Genomic DNA, 18,714 nt, shown 5'->3' on the forward strand with positions numbered 1-18,714 from the left:
TAATTAATATATTATTGGTGAAGTTGTACACTGATTCAACCATTTTAGATAGCAATTTGGAACTGTGCTTAAAGGGGTAAAAAAAACAAACAAAAAATATATGCATACCTTTTGACCAATAAATACAATTAGGTCTGTATCCCAAAGATATAAAAAAAAGGACCCACAAGTACAAAAATATTTATACCAGTTTTTTTTAGCAGTGGCAACGAATGGAAAATTGAGGCAACATACATCAATTGAGGAATGGCTGAAAAAGTTGTTGTAGATGATTGACAGAATACTATTGTGCTTTAGGAAATGATGATCAGGATGCTCTTGGAAAAACAAAGAAAGATTTAAATGAACTGATGCAAAGTGAAATGAGCAGAACTAGGAGAACATTGTATATAGTAGAAATACTATATGATGATCTACTACAAATAACCTAGATATTCTTTGCAGTGCAATGATCTAAGACAATTCTGTAAGATTTATGATGAAAGGGGCTGTCCATCTCCAGAGAAAAATAATTGGAAAGCTTTATTATAGATAAAAAATACTTTTTCTTTACTTTATTTCTCTTGGGTTTCCTTTATCTGTTTTCCTTCACAGAATAACTTACATGGAAATATACTTTACATAACTATACATATATAACCTATGTCAAATTGCTTGCCTTCTCAGTGAGGAGGGAAGAGAAGGAAGAGAAAATTTGGAACTCAAAATTTGAGGGAAAAAAATAATGTTAAAATTATTTTTACATGTAATTGGGAAAAATGAAATATTAAATAAAATAATTACCTCTTTATAATACAAAAAAAATCCAAATGTCTTAAGATTTAGGAAACTATTCATATAGGCTCAATTAATTTTTAAATTTAATGTCATCACAAGCCTTCCAAAAAGGCTAGGATGTCTATGGATTTTCCCTGAATAGCCTTGAAATGTTTACAAAAACTGGAAATAAAAAATGGCTCCAAGCTTAGAGTAAATAGATTTAATATAAAAAGCAAATCAGGGACTCTCCTTAATCTATATTATAGGGAAATGGGCTCTAAGAGGATAAAGAGATGTTATGAGTGTTTAATAGATTTGAATCAGATTAAAAGTAAGTCCAAAAGGAATGGGCCCAAGAAGAAGAAGCTTTTTTTCCAGGACTCATGTAAAAGCTCATGTAGCAGCCACCTCACCCTTCTCCTTGATTAAAGATGGAGGACTTTCCTGTAACAAGCCTTTGAGCAAACAGCTAACCTGCGTAAGCAGACAACAAAAGTGGAGAGCCTGAAATATTCCAATGTCAAACAAAACAATATTCAAGGGAAGAAAAAGACAGGGAGGTTTGTAATGATAAAAGCATGGGAATGTTTTAATAAAGGAACAAAAAAAGGAACAAATATATCCCTTAATGGGAGGAAGAAGAAAAAGAGATAGAAACAAGAACAAAGAATGCTGATATAGGGATATATACAGCACAAACTTTGCAATTTTACTGTGTTTTTATTAATTTGGTTCTCACATTAATTTTCCAATTAAAAATAATTTCCACCAGAATAACACAAAAGTTTAAAGGCAGGCGAGCCTTCTTCACTTTTTTCTTCTTTATTAATACACTAGACAAGAACAGTGAGCTTATCTCTACTGAATTTCTCTCTAAAAGAGCCTCTGAGCTTTCATTTATCACCCTATGAAGTAGGCCCAATACTCCAGATGTTACCTGACAACCACCAATAGAGTCCTCCCATGATCTGAACACTATGACTCTTAATGCAATATCACAGAGATTATTTTGCTTGATATATTGCACTAATTCATCTCACTTTTCGTTAATAAAACTCCCCAATCCTTTTCTGATGAGCTGCTTACACACCCCCCCCTTACATCTTATATTTGTGAAGCTGGTTGATTAGTTATTATTGTTTCCTGACTCAAGTGCAGATCATTACATTTACCTGTGTTAAGTTTCATTTCACTAACTTCAGCCCAAATTTTGAACTGGTGGATATATTTTAGGAACCTGATATCTAGAGCATCCAATGGGCTTGCTATCATTACCAGACTGGTTATATCTACAAATTTGATGACTATGTCATCTAAGTCTTTATCCAAATTATTGATACAAATATTATATTGTAGATATCTATTTGATTTTTAAAACCCTTCACAAGGTTGCCTCTTCCTACCTATTCAGTTTTCTTCTATCTTCTACCCTTCCAAGTACTCTGCAGGCTGCTAAGACTGGCCTCCTGGCTATCCCTTGCATCCAAAACTCCATCTCCTGACGGAGCATATCACTGGCTATCTCCCATGTCTAGAATCCTCTCCTTCCTCATCTCAGCTTTCTCCTTTCTCTGACTACCTTCAAGTCTCAGCATCCATCCCAGCTTCAACAAGAGAAGCCTTTCCTGGTCCCTCTCCATGTGAATGTTTGTAAGATTTTTTCTGAATTTATTTTTTAAGAACAAAAAGTAAGACATCACCCTCCAAGAGGCACTACCAGAACAGAGCCATAAGATAATGGGAAACATTAACATGACAATAAGTTGCTCTGGGAGAAGCAGCCACAGCCCAATCCTCTAGAGGTGGTTGGTTCTCCCATGGCACTTTCCTAAGAGCAAATAAAAACTTATATTCTCTACAGGATTAATTTTCCTTTACAGCACAGCACAGGAAAAGATGGTGCAAAGCAAGTCACCAAAAGGCTAGGTTCCCGTCCTAAAGAGCTAATGATCTAAATTTCAGATGTTGGAAAAAATTGATCTAATGCTAGAAAAAGCCAAAGTGTCACTGGTGAGGTTAATGTGGAAAGGCTTCATAAAGAAAATGTTTTTTAAGAGAATCTATATTTATACATTCAACAATCAGAATATGATTGTCACTCAAAGGAATAGGAGTTAGAAGAACTATGCACTGAATTTCACATAGCTAATCTCTTAGAAAGGAAAAAAAAACCCTGCAGATTGAAAATGGAGAGAACCATACCTCAGATTATATATGTTCTAATAATGAAGCTTAAATCTGTTAAAGAGAAGTAATTATTAATTGCTATGTAGCCTGTCCTAGAGAAAATTTTAAAGTTAGAAGAGGACATTCCAAGGATACCAGGTAACTAAAAATAAAAACCCATACCTCTCTAAAATGTCACATTTTTTTCCTCAAAATTATTTTATTTTCCCAAATACATGTAAAGATGGCTTTCAACATTCATTTTTTGTAAGACTTTGTACTCCAAATTTTTATTCCTCCATCCCTTACTTCCCCCCTCCTCAAGATAGCAAGAAATGTGACATAGGTTAAATATGTGAAATCCTTTTAAATATATTTCCATTTTTACATTGTTGTACAAGAAAAATCAGACCAAAAGAGAAAAAAAATACAAGAAAGAAAACAAATAAAGTTGAAAACACTATGCTTCAATCTACATTCAGTCTCTTTAATTCTCCTTCTGGATGTAGATGGCATTTTCCATCCCAAGTCCATTGTAATTGCCTTGAATCACATTATTGAGAAGAGCTAAGTCCATCACAGCTAATCATCACATACTCTTGTTACTATGTACAATGTTTTCTTGGTTCTTTTAATTTTACTCAGCATCAGTATATATTCCAGGTATATTTCCAGTATATCATCCTGCTCATCATTTCTCATAGGACAATAATATTCCATAACATTCATATGCCATAACTTACTCAGCCATTCTCCAATCGATGGGCATCCACTGAGTTTCCAATCCCTTGCCACTACAAACAGAGATGCTACAAACATAAAATATCATAACATAAAATATCATATTTTTGAACTAAGATCAATAAATAAGGCAATAAAGATGTAGGAAGAGTGGAGATAGGGTCATACATTGCTTTTGTGTATTAACACTGTTAGTTATTAGCCCATAAGAATATTTACCAGCCCAGAATTCATCTACTCATTTGTTTCTGTACAAAGTATTCCCATAAGGATTTCATAGAAGAAGATATAGGAAAAAAAAATAGAAATGGGGATCTATGCCCCTATCTTCCACAATTCAGCTGGAGAAAAGATTTACTCCCTCCTAACATAATTACTTTATTCTAATTGTTGACAATTCAAGAAAAGTTGAATAGGGGACTATTATGGTTAAGGCCCTATTGGAAGTGCTGGGCAAAGATTAAAAAAGACATCCTCCTTGCCCAAAACAAGCTTACATTCCACTAGATTTAGGGATGAATAAAGGAGAAGGAAGATAATGTGTGGAACAAAGTATGACAGAGTAGAATCAATCAATCAATATTCATTAAATACCCACAATGTGCCAAGAACCAAGAAATGGGAACATTTTTCCAGAGGACAAAAACAGGAGTTAATACTTTGAGCATAATCTAGCCCTACCCCCATTAATTGTTGTTGTCCTTCATTTTCAAAGAGGACCAAAGTTAGAGTCCCAATGTTAGAGTCGAGTTACCGTGTATCCAGCTGTGGCTGATCAGACCGACAGGAGCTCGGAACGCTCTGCCACAGGTCGGACACGGATAGTGAACATTTAGGGTGAATTCTCCAACCCTGAGCCTCTCATCTTTCATTTGGGCTAATTCATTTCTGCTTTGCTCACAGAGCACAGTACTTTCTCTGACAAGGGCACGCCATACTGGATGGTCCTGTGCCAGGGTCTCCCATGTCATACAATCGTTTCTAAAGTTCTTAGGAGAGACCTTGGGAGTGTCCTTGTATCGCTTTTGGGGACCATCTTGTGACCTCTTGCCACGTGTGAGTTCTCCATGAAGCAGTCTTTTTGGTCCCATGGAGCTGTGCCCTCTGCAGCAGAGCTGGAAAGCTGGGCAGTTTAGTCTGAGAAAGGGTCTGTGTCTGGTGTCTTCTCCCGCCAGGGGATCTTCAGAATCTTCCTGAGACAATAAATGGAAGCGATTCCGTTTCTGGCGTGGGCCTGGTGGACTGTGCAGGCTTCCCAAGAGTACAGCAGTGGGGTCAGCACAAGGGCTCTGAGCGCTTCCGTTTGGGAGGCAGTCTCAAACCTCTCCTTTCCCATACTTTCCTTGGGAGCTTCCCAAACACGAAGGTGCTTAATAAAGGCTTGTTGATTGGTGGATACATAAGTAGAGAATTAACAGCCTACATATGAATGGGAGAAATTGGATGGAACCACTATGGAGAGTTCCCAACTCCTGTATTAGGATCTGAGATATCCACTCAGTGTCCACTAAATTCTATGTCCATTTCTGCCACTTCTTGTATTTCTGGACAAATCTGTTGACCTTTTTAGGCCTTAGAGTCCTAAGCTATTGAATGAATAATTCTTTTAAAGGCATCTTTCAACTATAAAATAAATAAATATAAATAATATAAGCAAAATAAATAAACAATATATAAAAATAATAAGCAATAAAAATAAATAAATGATGATAAATATAGATTAATATATAAGTAATATAATATCACATATTATAATAGCTAAATATAAATTCATACCATGAAGAATTATTTTAAAATCACTTAAAACAAGCAATAATTTTAATATGCTTTTATTTTGAAACTTCCTTTTTAATTCTCTTAATGATACTGCCTTCCTTCTGAAAATATCTCCAATTTATCTGAACATCTCATTTCTACAGTTTGTTTGCAGGTTGATTTCACTCTAAGACTGTGAGCTCTCAAAGGCAGGGCTGGCATTTGCCCCTCCCTGGATGTAGTGCATGACTGGCTCTTGGCAGGCACAACACCTGTTGGCCTGACTGGATTCTCAGAGGACAGAGGACAGCAGTCCCACTTCTCTCCTTTCTCTTTTGTGGCCTCTTCTTTGACTTCTGAGAGACTAGGTCAGTACTCACCTGGGTCTTGACAAATCTCTTTTTCTTCTTCACTTTTCATTTGAGACTTTTCTTCCACTTTTTGAACAACATTTCATTCTCCCTGACAATCTGGTCCATAAAGAGGCACTTGGAAGACTCCTTCATCTTCCCAGCAGCCATAGGAGGAACCTTCTCTCCTGGCAAACCCCCATGAGAGAACACTGCTGCCTGGCTTCAACTTTAGATTTTTTATTTTATTTCTCAACCTGGTAAACATCTCATCTCATTAGCACCTTGACACACATATCCAGCTTTCTTTTCCTTGTCTTCCCAACGTTCTTCTCTTTATTTTTCTAAATGTTCTCATCCTACAGTGAAGTCCTTTACATCCTTCTCTTCCAGTCCTCTTTGGCAAATTCCATTTATTTTAGTTATTTAGTTATTTAGTTTTATATATATATATATTGGCAAGGCAAATGGGGTTAAGTGACTTACTTAGAGTCATTCAGCTAATAACTTTCAAGTATCTGAGGCAAATTTTGAATTCAGATGCTACTGATTTTAGGGCTGGTGCTTTACCCACTGTACCACCTCACTACCTCTCCATTTTCTTTTAATACCACTCTCTCCAGTTCCCTCATTTCTTCCCTTCTCAAAGTTTAATCTACAGCTTTCTTCACAATCCTACAAGTCCTCTTCCTTCAGATCAAACCCTTCCTGAGTCTTCATCATTGCAGGTTGGTTTACCTAATTTTATTTAAGTGCTAATAATAACTTTAACAGTAAAACTTAAAGATGAGATCAGCATGCGGAACCTCAGTCATCGGGAAAAGGGCTTAGCTCATTGGAAAAAGCACTGTTTTGAATTCACTGGAACTAATTTACTGCCTATGTGACTTTGGATAAGTCATCTCTCCGGGGGTTCAGGGAAGATAATCTCTGAGGTTCTTTCCAGCTGTAAATCCTATGCCTACTCCAGCCAGCAAGAAAATAAAACTCTTTCAGCTGTGACATAATAGAAGCTGTTTTACAATCGGTTACATACACTTACAATCAGCTTATCCAATCAGTTTTCACAGCAAAATAAAATATAGTTTCTCTAAACTAGAATATATGAATAGTGACACCAAGTTATTAGGCTCTTTTCCCTATTTTCTCAAGAAAAAGGACAGCAGCTACAGCATAAGTCATTAGTAGACAGTCTTTGGCTTACATGAAGTTATTTTTTTTTCTTTTGCTGAGGCAAAAAAGTTGGGGTTAAGTGACTTGCCCATAAAGTAGGCAAGTAGCAAGACTGCTAGGAAGTATTAAGTGTCTGAGGGCAAATTTGAACTCAGATCCTCCTGACTTCAGGGCTGTACCACCTAGATGCCCTATGGAGTTAATTTTGAAATAGCTTTTTTGATATATGTGCCTAGGCTGATAGCAAGAAATTCCCATAGACTTTCCTTGTTCAGTTTTAACATACTATCTGAACATCCCATTGCTTTTGAAAGTATTATATCGCCATGCGAACTCCCATCTCAGAATGACATCTTACTCCCATTCATTATTAAGGGTAGAAAAAAAAGAGCCCAAGCTGTACATAAACTATATGTATTTACATGATCACTGGGGAGGAAAGAAGAGGAAAGTGGTTTGGAGAAGGGGGGGGGGGGGGCTGTGTGCACCTGGAAGATTATTCCATTAACTAGCACAGGAAGAAGTAATGAACTCAAAAGGAAGATGTTTATCTTGATATTTTTCTTTCATTCTGTAAGGAATGTTTTTATGCCTTTGGCATTGCCTTGGGTGAAATAATGTCAAGTGGTCTCAAGCAAACAGCGAATGCCAACCTTTTAGCTTGTTCTGCTCACGGCCTTTTTATTTCTCCGAGAGGGAACCAGAAGTGTGTGTCAGTAGGTTGGGTTGTTTTCAAGCTGCCACCAATGTGGTAAGACAAGGGGAAGGACAGAGAATGGAAAAGCCAAATTGTATAAGGACCAAGCTTAATATTAAAAGTGATGGATGTCCTTGAACACAAATGTTCCAGGTTTTCCCCCTTCTGGCCCTCAAAAGGTCCCCAAAAGAGCTTGACAAGATAATCATGAAGCGTTTGAAGCCATCAGTTAGTACCTCTGTCACAGCTGTACACAAAGCAAACAGAAGTTATTGAACGAGGTGTCCTAAAATTATCCAAAGAAATTGAGAATAGGCTACTAAAAAAAAGCTGAGTAATCAAGCTCATTTTTATTTAGTACTGACTTGGGAAAAATCAAGTCATTTATACATGCTGAGTGATAGAGAAAGTGAGTTCATTCTGCTTTCTGCTCATGTGTAGGTCAGGGTCTTGTCATGATTATTTAAATTCAGGAGCAATCCTGGGTTGACAAGATACTGCAGTGCTGCAGGCTACAATCCGCATCCAGTGCCCGAAGGCTTATTACAATGGAGAATTTCTGTGGACCACAAGAAAAGAACCTTACCCCTTCCCGAAGGCATCTCATTAGCACAGTGTAAGCAGCCAAGGGAACGACCCAGGATTCTCTAGGGTGCTCTTTTTTTTCTTCCTGAAATGAAATGGAAGGAAAGGCAATGAAGCTAACAGCACAATTGATATTAACCCTTTCAAGCAAAATTCAGAGCATCAAACACATCCAAAACATTTTTTTTTTAAATGTCAAAATACTACTAGCCATTTGCCTGAATCCTGGAACCAGTTTTTTTTTTTATTATTATTATTATTTTTAACACAGCACTTTTAGAAAAACCTGTTTTTCTTACAAAATCACGTGCATTACATGATATAGGGCCATCTCATAAAATGGGTGTTATGCCTCAGAAGCCTAGGTTAATTAACTTCATTTTTGCTAGGATAATTGCCACCTAAAAAGTTGAGGGCACTCTCTTTATTAACAGCTAATATAATGACAGGTAGTACCATAACTATCTTAATATATTTCAAGAATTCTTGGAAAACACAATACATCTGTTTTTCAACAAGAAATATTTAAGATGTTTTGGAGGATGCCCCACATTAGTGTCTTCTTGTTTCTTTGATACTGGGTCTCCTGAACTTACCCAGGATAGAACCATTGAGGCTACTTGCAGGTCAAACCCACTCCTGAGGAGCTCTGACCTGCTTGATTTCTGATTAGGTAGGACCAGCTCACCCCTTCCTAGGTAGCTCAGTGGTCTCTTTTATCTTTCTGGGTTTTTGTTATTCATTCTTCATTTTTTCAGAGGGACAATTTATATCATGTCATGATATCTTGACTTGGGTATAAATTTAAGCGAGACAGAGCTTTTCCAGAGTCGCTCACCATTTTGGCGCCAGTGAGATGCTGAATTGGATTTAGCCCCATCAAAGATCTAGATTTACCATAGACATCTCAAATTCAACATGTCCCAATTCGCTCCACTCAAGGCACTTCCAAACTTAGCTGCAGAGCTGGACAACCGAAGAGGTCAGATGGGGCAGCCCTCTCACAGGCACCTCCCAGAGTTCTGCAGAGGGCACCATCACTCTTTCCATCACCCAGATTCACAGCCCAGTAATCCTCCCCGGTTCTTTCTCCTCCTTCCTCTTCCATTTCTCTCAGTTGCTAAGTCTGATCAATCCCACCCTCACAATACCTTTTCTGTTCCCTTCTCTCTACTCACAGGGGCACTACTCTAATTTACCTCTCTTTTATACCACCCCAACAGTCTCCCAATCGGTCCCCTTACTTTTAGGCTTTCCTCTCCAAGCCATCCTCCACAAAGTTGCTCAGGTATTCCCCTAAAGCGCAGATCTGACCTGGCACTCCCCATATTTCTGATACTACCAGGATAAAATACACAGTCCTTAGCTTGGTATCTAAAAACCCACCAAATGATTCCAGCTTTTCTTTCTTTCTAATTTATTTTCTATTACTTACCTTTTGCTTTTCTCACCTGACATTAGAGGAAAGTCACTGTTTAATGCACATTTATAAATATATGTAAAACCATACTGGGCATATTTCTCCTTCTCTAGAGGTGAGCAGAATCTTCCTTCATAGGTCATTGATGGCTGAGTTGAGTATTTACAGTACTCAGAATAACTTGGTTGTTCATAATTTTTCTTTAACCAACACTGCAGTTATTGTATATAGTGTTCTCTTGCTTCTGCTCATTTTATTATTTCATGTATGATTTTCCATATTTCCCTAAAATCATTGAACTCATCATGTTTTATAGCACAACAGTATTCCATCCACAACTTAGCTATTTCCCAACTGATTGGTGTGGAGAATGCTGACACTTAAGTATCTACAAACACTGAAAAACAGGATGGGGGAAGGGAAAGTATCTTGCTAAGATATCCCCAATCAATCATCTTGTGGAACCAAAAAACTGGTTAAACCACAAAGTTCCTGCTAAAGGGGCCCAGGGCTAAACCAGCTCAAACTGGCTAGGGTCAAGGAGAGAGCACAAGCTTTTTGCAAGTACACATATTTAATGAAAATATTAACTGTCAAGAAGACAGCCAATATTGTCTGACATATGGAATGGGCAGATAAGGAGGACTGTGAATGCAACCAACTGTAACTTGGATTGTAAGTCCAACTCCTCATAATTTGGAGAGTAACTCTGACCAATCTGAGCTTTGAAGAGAAGAGTAAAGAACCAAACCAACAGTATACAGCTTGCTCTTGCTTCCGTGTACGTCCCACTTGGGAGCAGACCTGCTTCTCATGAAAATCGCTGATCCTTCTCTCGCTCTAAAAGGGCCTTCATTGTAACTCTGCTCCTGGACTGGCTTATTTTGTTTATTTTCCTAGTTCTAGCAAGTTTATTGAACTACTGAATTTAAGAGTTGGAAAAACCCCAAGTTTTGACAACAGGAGACTGGGTAAAGCCATGGTGAAGGGGGGAAAATTTCCCAATTTAATTACAAACATATTTGTCTCTTCATGAGGTAAGTAAATTTTGTTCCTAAGAAAAATGTTTCTTGAAGGCATTCAAACTAATAGACTAAGTTCATCACTTTATTCAGATGGGCACTTTGTCTCCCAGCTGAAAACAGGAAGGCAATCCTTAAAATGATGCTCCTATTTATCACCAATCAATCAACCATTATTTATGAAGTAACTACTCTTCCAGGCTCTATGCTAGGTGCTGGATTTTCAAATTAAAAAAAAAATAGCTTACATTCCATCGAAGAGACAACGTGTATTTATGTGAGGATATACAAAATAAATATATAGAATACAAATACAAAAGAAAAGCAAGCAAGTTCAGTACAAGGGTAGCTAGATGGGTCCACAAAGCCTTTGTAGAAAGCTGGGCCTGAACAGCATCTTGAAAGAAGAAGGGGATACTCTGAGCAGAAGTGAGGGGGACGTACATCCCTTAGAACCATAAGCATCAAAGGCCAGATCTAGACATCATCTGATTTCACCTTCCCTTACATCTTGTAGATTGGAAAAATGCCCCAGGAGGTGATATAAGGTCACTCAGCCACGAAATCTTAGTTGGCAGGAAGCGTGGCTGAGGGCATCTGGGCATTGGACCAGAACTGAGGTCCAGGGACTCTCTTTGAGCTCAGTTCTCCCCACTCTGATCCATCTTCTGAGCATATCATGCTAGCCCTCAGCCTCCCTCTTGCCTTCAGGCACAGAGGATGCTTTTTTGTTGGGCATTTAAAGCTACTTTTCCATTCTTCTTAAACATTTCTAGGAGGGGCTTTGTGTGATAAGTGCAGGAGGTAGACACTGAGAGCCAGGGTCTGCGGGCACCCCAAGGGCACCCCCGCAGCTGGAGCTGCTCCTGCCTCTCCCCATTCTCCTACGCTCAGCTGGGTACACCAGGCGAATGGGATGGGGAGTGGGGAGACTGTTTCTTTAGGGAACGGTGGCTGTTTAGGCTTCATGACCCTTGAGGTATAAAATATCTGAGGCACACGGAGAAGAGTTATCCAGATTAGTCCTGAGCCCCAGCTCCCTACAGGTCACCATCCTGAGCCACTGTCTTGGTGACCCAATTTAGTAGGGAGCAGAAGTGTATCTCCTTTTAAGTTTGAAGTACATCTTTAACTCCCACTAGCAATGGTTTTACATTTTGGTTTTTTGTTTTTAATGTTACAACGGTACTTCATTATATTTTAATCTTTATAACTGAATTATTGTGCTGACCAAGCTTACTCTAGGCACTTCATACCAGCTGCACTGGCTGATCTCCCACATAACTCTAGTCTTTGCATCCGCCACGTCTAGAATGCTCTGCCTCCTCACCCCTGTGTCCCTGCATCTTTGGGTTCCTAAAAACTAGAGAAAATGATCATAATACCTCAAAGTTACAAGAACCTCAAAAGCAACCAGACTCGTTACAATAATGCCTATAACAAGGTAAAGGGGTTCTATGAATGACATGCAAGAGATTCTGATCGTCTTGCTGCTAAAAAAAGGTCTTATCAAAGTAACCTCATTTCCTTTTTTGAGCGGATTGTTATACTTGTTGATCAGGGATTGAAATGAAAATAACATGTTTGAATTCAACAAGTATTTAATGAATTTTCTCAAGCATGGAGTGCTTCTGGCCATAACTGAGAGATGTGGACAATACAGATAGGTGGATTTGGAAATGGCTGACTGACTGGAAGGTTCCCCACTAATGGCTATTTATTCCCATGGACAGAAGTCTAGGACAGCACGCAGGGACACCGATTTAGCTTTCTGCAGTCCGGCATTTTTATTTACAATAATGACAGAAGTCATGGGGAAGCAGATGTATATTCAATATAAGGAAAGACTCCCTAACCATCTTGTAAAATAGAGATAGGCTGGCTTGTTAGAAAAAAATTAAGGTTGATATTGCTAGTCTCTGAGGTCCCATCCAACTCTGAGATTTTATAAATCTGTATAATTAAAGCAGTTAAATTTTAGTTCATGGACTTTCTGACACAGAATTAATTTGCAGCTATGTTTCATATAGCAGAATTTTCTTTTTTAAGTTAATGGGATATTCCCCTAGTTAAATAAAACAATAAAGTAGGGTGGGGGTGACACACAGAAAAAAAAAAAGATGCAGAGAAGACAGAAGGAAAGGGGAGTAAAAACTATGCTTCCTAGATTTTCTCTAGCTAAATCATTTGTGCCACTATTTGAGTCTATTCCAAAAGTATAATCCTTCTCAATTTCACCCAGAAATTGGAAATCTGGATGCATAGACCTTACTTAAAAACCTTAATCTAAATATACTATAGGTAGTAGACTACAACATTTTTAGACCACAGATACAAGCTCTTGCTTCCAAATTTTCAATCCTAGACTTCAAACAAAATTTCTAATATGATTGTGGTATCATAATAAAATTTAATTTATCAACCATTTTTTGATGTTTTATTAGGTGTTCAAAACTGTTTTCTGTTATTCATCAGCAGACCTTTGATTTCATCTGCAAACTAGAAACACATTAGCATTCCACCCACTCTGCCAGATCTCTTCAAAATAAGTTTATCTTCTAAAGTTTCATTTCTTCCTTTTTCAAGGAAAGCACACTGTTGGAAAGAGCTAAGTGGATAGTAAAATTATTTGACAGGTTTTAGATTAATGGATCAAGAATTTCAACAATTAAACTTGAACTTAGTCTAAAAAAAATTGACATGCCCTCTTTTTTTAAATACCTCTTCTAAATGTTTAAAAAGCATACATAGAATGTTTCTTGACCTATAATAAGTAATTCCAAAAGTTCACAGTTGTTTTTTACTTTTAAATTAAATAATTATTCTAAAAATTTTTTTCAAAATGTTCTCAGTCCTAAAGATAAGAAGGATTTTTAAAATTTGATGGACAATGAAGAATCTTATTTTGGAATCTATTTTCCTAAAATATTTCTTCTTTATTGAATAAGGACCTGTCTCTCTTAGACTGATTTCGAGGTACGAGTTATAACTACGTTTTACCCTGGGACATAGAGGTTAGAAAGGAGCTCTGAGATATATATCTAATATAAAACTCACTAAAGCATAAATCAGTTCTGAAATGTTCTCCAAATATGATCTCTCAGCTTCCATGTGAGGATGTCCATGATACTATGGCACAGTCCTAATTGTTAAAGAATTGTTCCTTATAGTGACCTGAACTCTTATTTTCCTATTGCTTTTATTTATTGGCTTGACTTCTAATATCTGGGGTCTAGAAGATTAAGTCTATGTCATATGCCCTTAAATATTTAAATATTATCATCACAACAATCAAATCTTCTTCTTTCTGATAAACATTGATAATTCATTTAATTATCATTATCATTATGAAATGGTTTCAAGTGCCTTGGTTGCCCATCTATGTACATGTTTTAATATTTCAATGTTCTTTCTAAGAACATCATGACACCCAGAAATCAATGTGGCATTTGGAGATTGTCTGATGACACCCAGAACAGTGGAATTAGCTCATCCCTCACTCTTGTCTTTCCCTCTAAAAGTAGAGCCTAAGATCTCACTAGTCTTCTGACTGCCATTGGGTCTCCATAATCCACCAAAACACTCAATTCTTTTTGCCACAAGACCTTGTCTTCACCACTCTGTACTTCTGCATTTTTTTTGCATGAAGTGCAAGCCTGTGTATTCTTCTCAATTTCACTTTATCTCATTAGATTCAGTACAGATTCTCAAGATCTTTTTAGATACCAATTCTGTCATCCAAAAACTTGAAGACTGCCACGTATATCTTCATTAATGTCACTGATAGAAAATATTGAGCAGGTCAGGACCAAGCACAAAACCTTGTCACACACTATTAAAGACATCCTTCCAGGTTGATATCTACCATTAATCACTACTCTTTAAGTCTGGTCATTCAACCAGCTCTGCATCTATAGCTGTATCATTTTTATCCATGTTAAAAAATGGAAAGAAAAGAAGTCTGTAGTTATCATCCTGCCTATCATAAAATGGCATTGCTTGAGCAAATTATTCTCATGAACTAAGTAGTATTATAAAAGCAGAAAATTCTTTTCTTCATAGTTTTCCCAGTCTTTCTCTAAAGAGTGGCTTTCAAGTCAAAGTTAAATTTCAGATAATGTTTTCTTTGCTGCCTTGATCGTGAATCTGGCTTCTTGTTGATGGTTGGCGGCCTGCTCTGAACTCAAACTAGATTGCCACATGATTTGCAAATTCCCTTATATTAGTATTGTTGCTAGACTCTCTGGCTGACTGACTCACTCATATCCTACAAATTATGTCCTGGCTGAGACATCACTCTTGCTAATCTCTGGCATATGTCCACCCCTCCCCACCATTCCATAGGGGCCGGCAGTACACTAAACACATCTGTTCTTCTTGTTCACAAGGATATTTTCAGAGAGTCTGTCCATGGCCTTACTGAAATTCATATAGGAAAGATACAGTTCTTTGGAACAAGGCACTGTCAGGTGAACTCTCCCAATTCAGGTCAGCACTGGCTAGTTCAATGGTTTGTCCACAGCCAACATGGGTAAGGGGCAGGACTAGAAGCCCAGAGCTTCCTGGCTCTCAGGTCACCTCTTAGCAACCTCTCAAGGTCATTACGACTTCTTTGATCTTTCAATGTAGGAAACCCAGAAAGAATAAGATGAGGTTAGCATGGCATCATATCCATAATGAAACCAAATATCTTCATAATGGTTAACATTTTTCCTTCATACATGTCACAAACAATACTTAATGATTCCTTCCAGAACTGTTAGTTTAATTAAACTTGCCCTCTTTTCTTCATGGACAAGTATAAGCATTCAAATATATAAACAAGAAGAAAGGAGAAGAAAATAAGAAAAAATAATTATAAATGACTGCCATCCAACAGCAGAAGAAGCACTAGCAGCTTCCTGTTTTGCCTCTAAGATAAAATACAAAAGCCCCTGGTTGGTGCTTAAGGCCTTTCTTGATTTGGTTCTGGCTGACCACAGTTGACATTGCTCCCCCTCTCAGTCTGTATTCTAACCACTCTGATCCCTTTGTTTGTATATCTTAGCATGCCATATACCTGGCTGGCAGACTCCTCCCTCCTCACCTTTTAGTCTTAGGATCACAGACTTAGAACTGAGAGACTTCAAATGCCATTAAACCCAACCCCCACTCCCAACCCTAATCTAATGAAAAAAGTGAAATTCAGAAGTCAGCAACTCCCAGGGCTACACAGATGCAGGCTTGGACATCAGGGCCACTAATCCTGATTCCAGTGCTTTCTGCTGTACTTGGCGACCACCCACCAGTTTAACTCCAAAGCCACCTTCCTTCCACATGGTCTTTGCTGACTTTGCATTTATTTTGTTCATCCTATTTATATTTCTGTATATATACCTTTTATGTACCAAGAGTAAAATGTAAGTTCTTTAATAGAAGGGTTTATTTCATTTTTTTTAACCCATGGATTCTACAATACCTAGAATGGTGCCTCAAATATAGTCAATAATGATAAATGTGTGTTGAACTAAATGGAGTTACATGTGTGAACTTCTGCTATTCAGAGAATTTTAAAAGTAAATATATATTAACTTTAGTGAGGCTGTAACAAAATTGTTTTGCTTAAACAAAACAATTTTGTTACAGCCTCATAAAAGTGAAGGATATAAATAATATAAATAACAATAATAAATAACTCAATAAAGGAAGAATATATGGAAAAGTTCAGGTGTTTCCATAACACCTGAGATTTGTTATTACTTTTGTACATAGTCAGTACATAGAGTATTCTATTGTTTTTCTTCAATGTGCACTGCATCATATGTCTTCCCAAATTTCTCTATAGTCTTCTTTCTATTGGCATAATCATATTAATTACCATAACTATTACATTTATGTATCATATTTTTTCAGCCATTTCCTAGTCACTGGACATTTTGTTTTCAATTCTTTACCATCAAAAATAATGCTTCTAGGAAAATTTTGTAGAAATAGATCTTTTTCCCACTGCCAACAATTATTCTAAGATAGTAGAAACACTGGATGAAAGGAAATGAACATATCTGCACTTCTTCTTGCACAAATCCAAAAATATTAGGCGAGTTCACAGCTCCTCCACATTATGTGTTATACCTACTTTTTTTCAAAGTCTTGCCTTCATTGGTTTTTTTTTTCTAAAACTAGAACTGACAATCTCTTGCACATCAGGTGGTAAAGGAGAATGAATGGGGTAAAAGATCAAGTTGGTGGCTTTAAGTCAAAAAGCACTGGGCCCTAATCCAAATAAAACACCTCCAAGATGTCTGATTCTGGTCAAGTCACATAATCTCTCCTGTGCTTCAGGCAGCTCCCTAAGCATTAATGAATGTGATCTGCATGGGTAGGGGGAGTTCTACACCTGTATTTCCCCAATAATGATCATAGTTTGTGTATTACCATAAGATGGTATCTAGCATAATTGTTTAATATTCTATATTTAGGAACAAACTCATAAGAGTGTTGTTCCCTTTTGGAAATCAGACATAAAACAGCCTTATCTATAGTCGAGCATCACCTATTCATACACATCATGAACACAGATTCAGGAATTGTGCATGCAACTTTTAAAAGGATATCAGGATATAATTCAACCAACTGTATCTCTCTCATTTCTCTGGGGTCTCAGTTCCTTCTTGGTGGGTTAATGTAGCTCAGGACTCAAATATGATGGAGATTTCCTAACAGCCACGAAGCAGCACAAGACAATAATGATGAGGCTTGATAGCAAAGAAATAAACATGCTATGGTGAATATGTTAGGAACTTGAAATCAGGAAGATCTTATTCCAAATATTGTCATAGAAATATACAAGTCTTTTGACCATGGGCAAATAAATCTTTATGCTCAGGATCTCAATATCCTCATCTATAAAATAGAGGTAATAATATTTAAGTCACAGAATTGTTACAATGCTCAAATGAAGTGATTTGTAAATAATGCTCTGGAAATACTGAAACAGGAGATAAATTGAAAGCACTACTATTTTGTTAGACAGTCATTAGACAAAGTGGGCAAAAATGATGGAGGAAACAAGTAATGCTGAGGTGGAACCAATATTAATGGAAGAATTGGACTACAGAAACCTCAGATGACAGAGACATCGAGTCTTTCTGGTAAAAAAAAAATTACCTATTTGATAGGTATGAGATGATATCTCACAGTTGTTTTAATTTGTATAAAGTGGCTCTGGTTTTTAGAGAATATGAGTTTTTTATCAAGTGATTAGTAATGATGTATATGGTCACCTCTATTTGAAAAACTGTGACAAAAATAGGCTTATGCAAATCATTTTTATTTAAAGGCCTTGCATAGAAAGATAATTCTTAAAGGAAAGAATAGCAAGGGAAGCAGGTCTAGAATAATAACATATACAATGACTACAACTACATCATTGAAGAAAATATTATTGGGAGGGAAAGAGGATCTTCAGCTTGATTTAAACAAATGAAGTTGATTCTACTTCAAAATTCAATAGCATAGCTTTCTTTTAACAAAAAAAAAAATTACAAGCATGTCCAAGTTACATATACTATAGTAAACACTTTTTGGCTATTTTAATTCACTATTTTCTGGATACATATAACTTTATTAGCTGTGTTATAATACAAAATCTATTGTTTATAAAAATAAAAAAATCCAAATTCTTCTGAGATGCTCTAAAATTTTTAGACAATTTATAGTTTGAGTTTCTTAGGTCATACTTAAATATGGCCTAATATATATGTGATTTGAAATGCTTTTGCCTTTGCTTAGCACAATGTCTCATTCATAATAAATGCTTAATGAATGCTTGGTGACTGACAACTCCATTAAGGCAGTTGAACAACCATTACTTACAGCCTAGAGGTGCCAAATGAACTGAGAGATCCAGAGGTTTGCACAATGCCACAAAGTCAGAAGGCATCAGGGGCAGGACCTAAAATCAGATCTTATTGACTCCAGGATCAGATGAGTACATTAATGTACTCAATTTATTTTTCAGTCTCTCCATGGTGGAACATTTCATTTGCTTCCTTTTTCTGGTTTTGT

General features: G+C 37.0%; 1 protein-coding gene across 3 annotated transcripts in view; it reads right to left on the minus strand.

Moving 5' to 3' along the window:
* Positions 1-18,714, minus strand: part of ULK4 (unc-51 like kinase 4) — a 624,778-nt gene that overhangs the window by 482,545 nt on the left and 123,519 nt on the right. For all 3 annotated transcript variants that reach the window (XM_074272175.1, XM_074272174.1, XM_074272171.1), the window contains exon 19: positions 8,228-8,311. In XM_074272175.1, coding sequence (XP_074128276.1) covers positions 8,228-8,311 — 84 coding nt within the window. The remainder of the gene's footprint in view (positions 1-8,227; positions 8,312-18,714) is intronic.

Source organism: Sminthopsis crassicaudata, chromosome 5 (assembly GCF_048593235.1).
Source record: "Sminthopsis crassicaudata isolate SCR6 chromosome 5, ASM4859323v1, whole genome shotgun sequence".
Classification (NCBI taxonomy): Eukaryota; Metazoa; Chordata; class Mammalia; order Dasyuromorphia; family Dasyuridae; genus Sminthopsis; species Sminthopsis crassicaudata.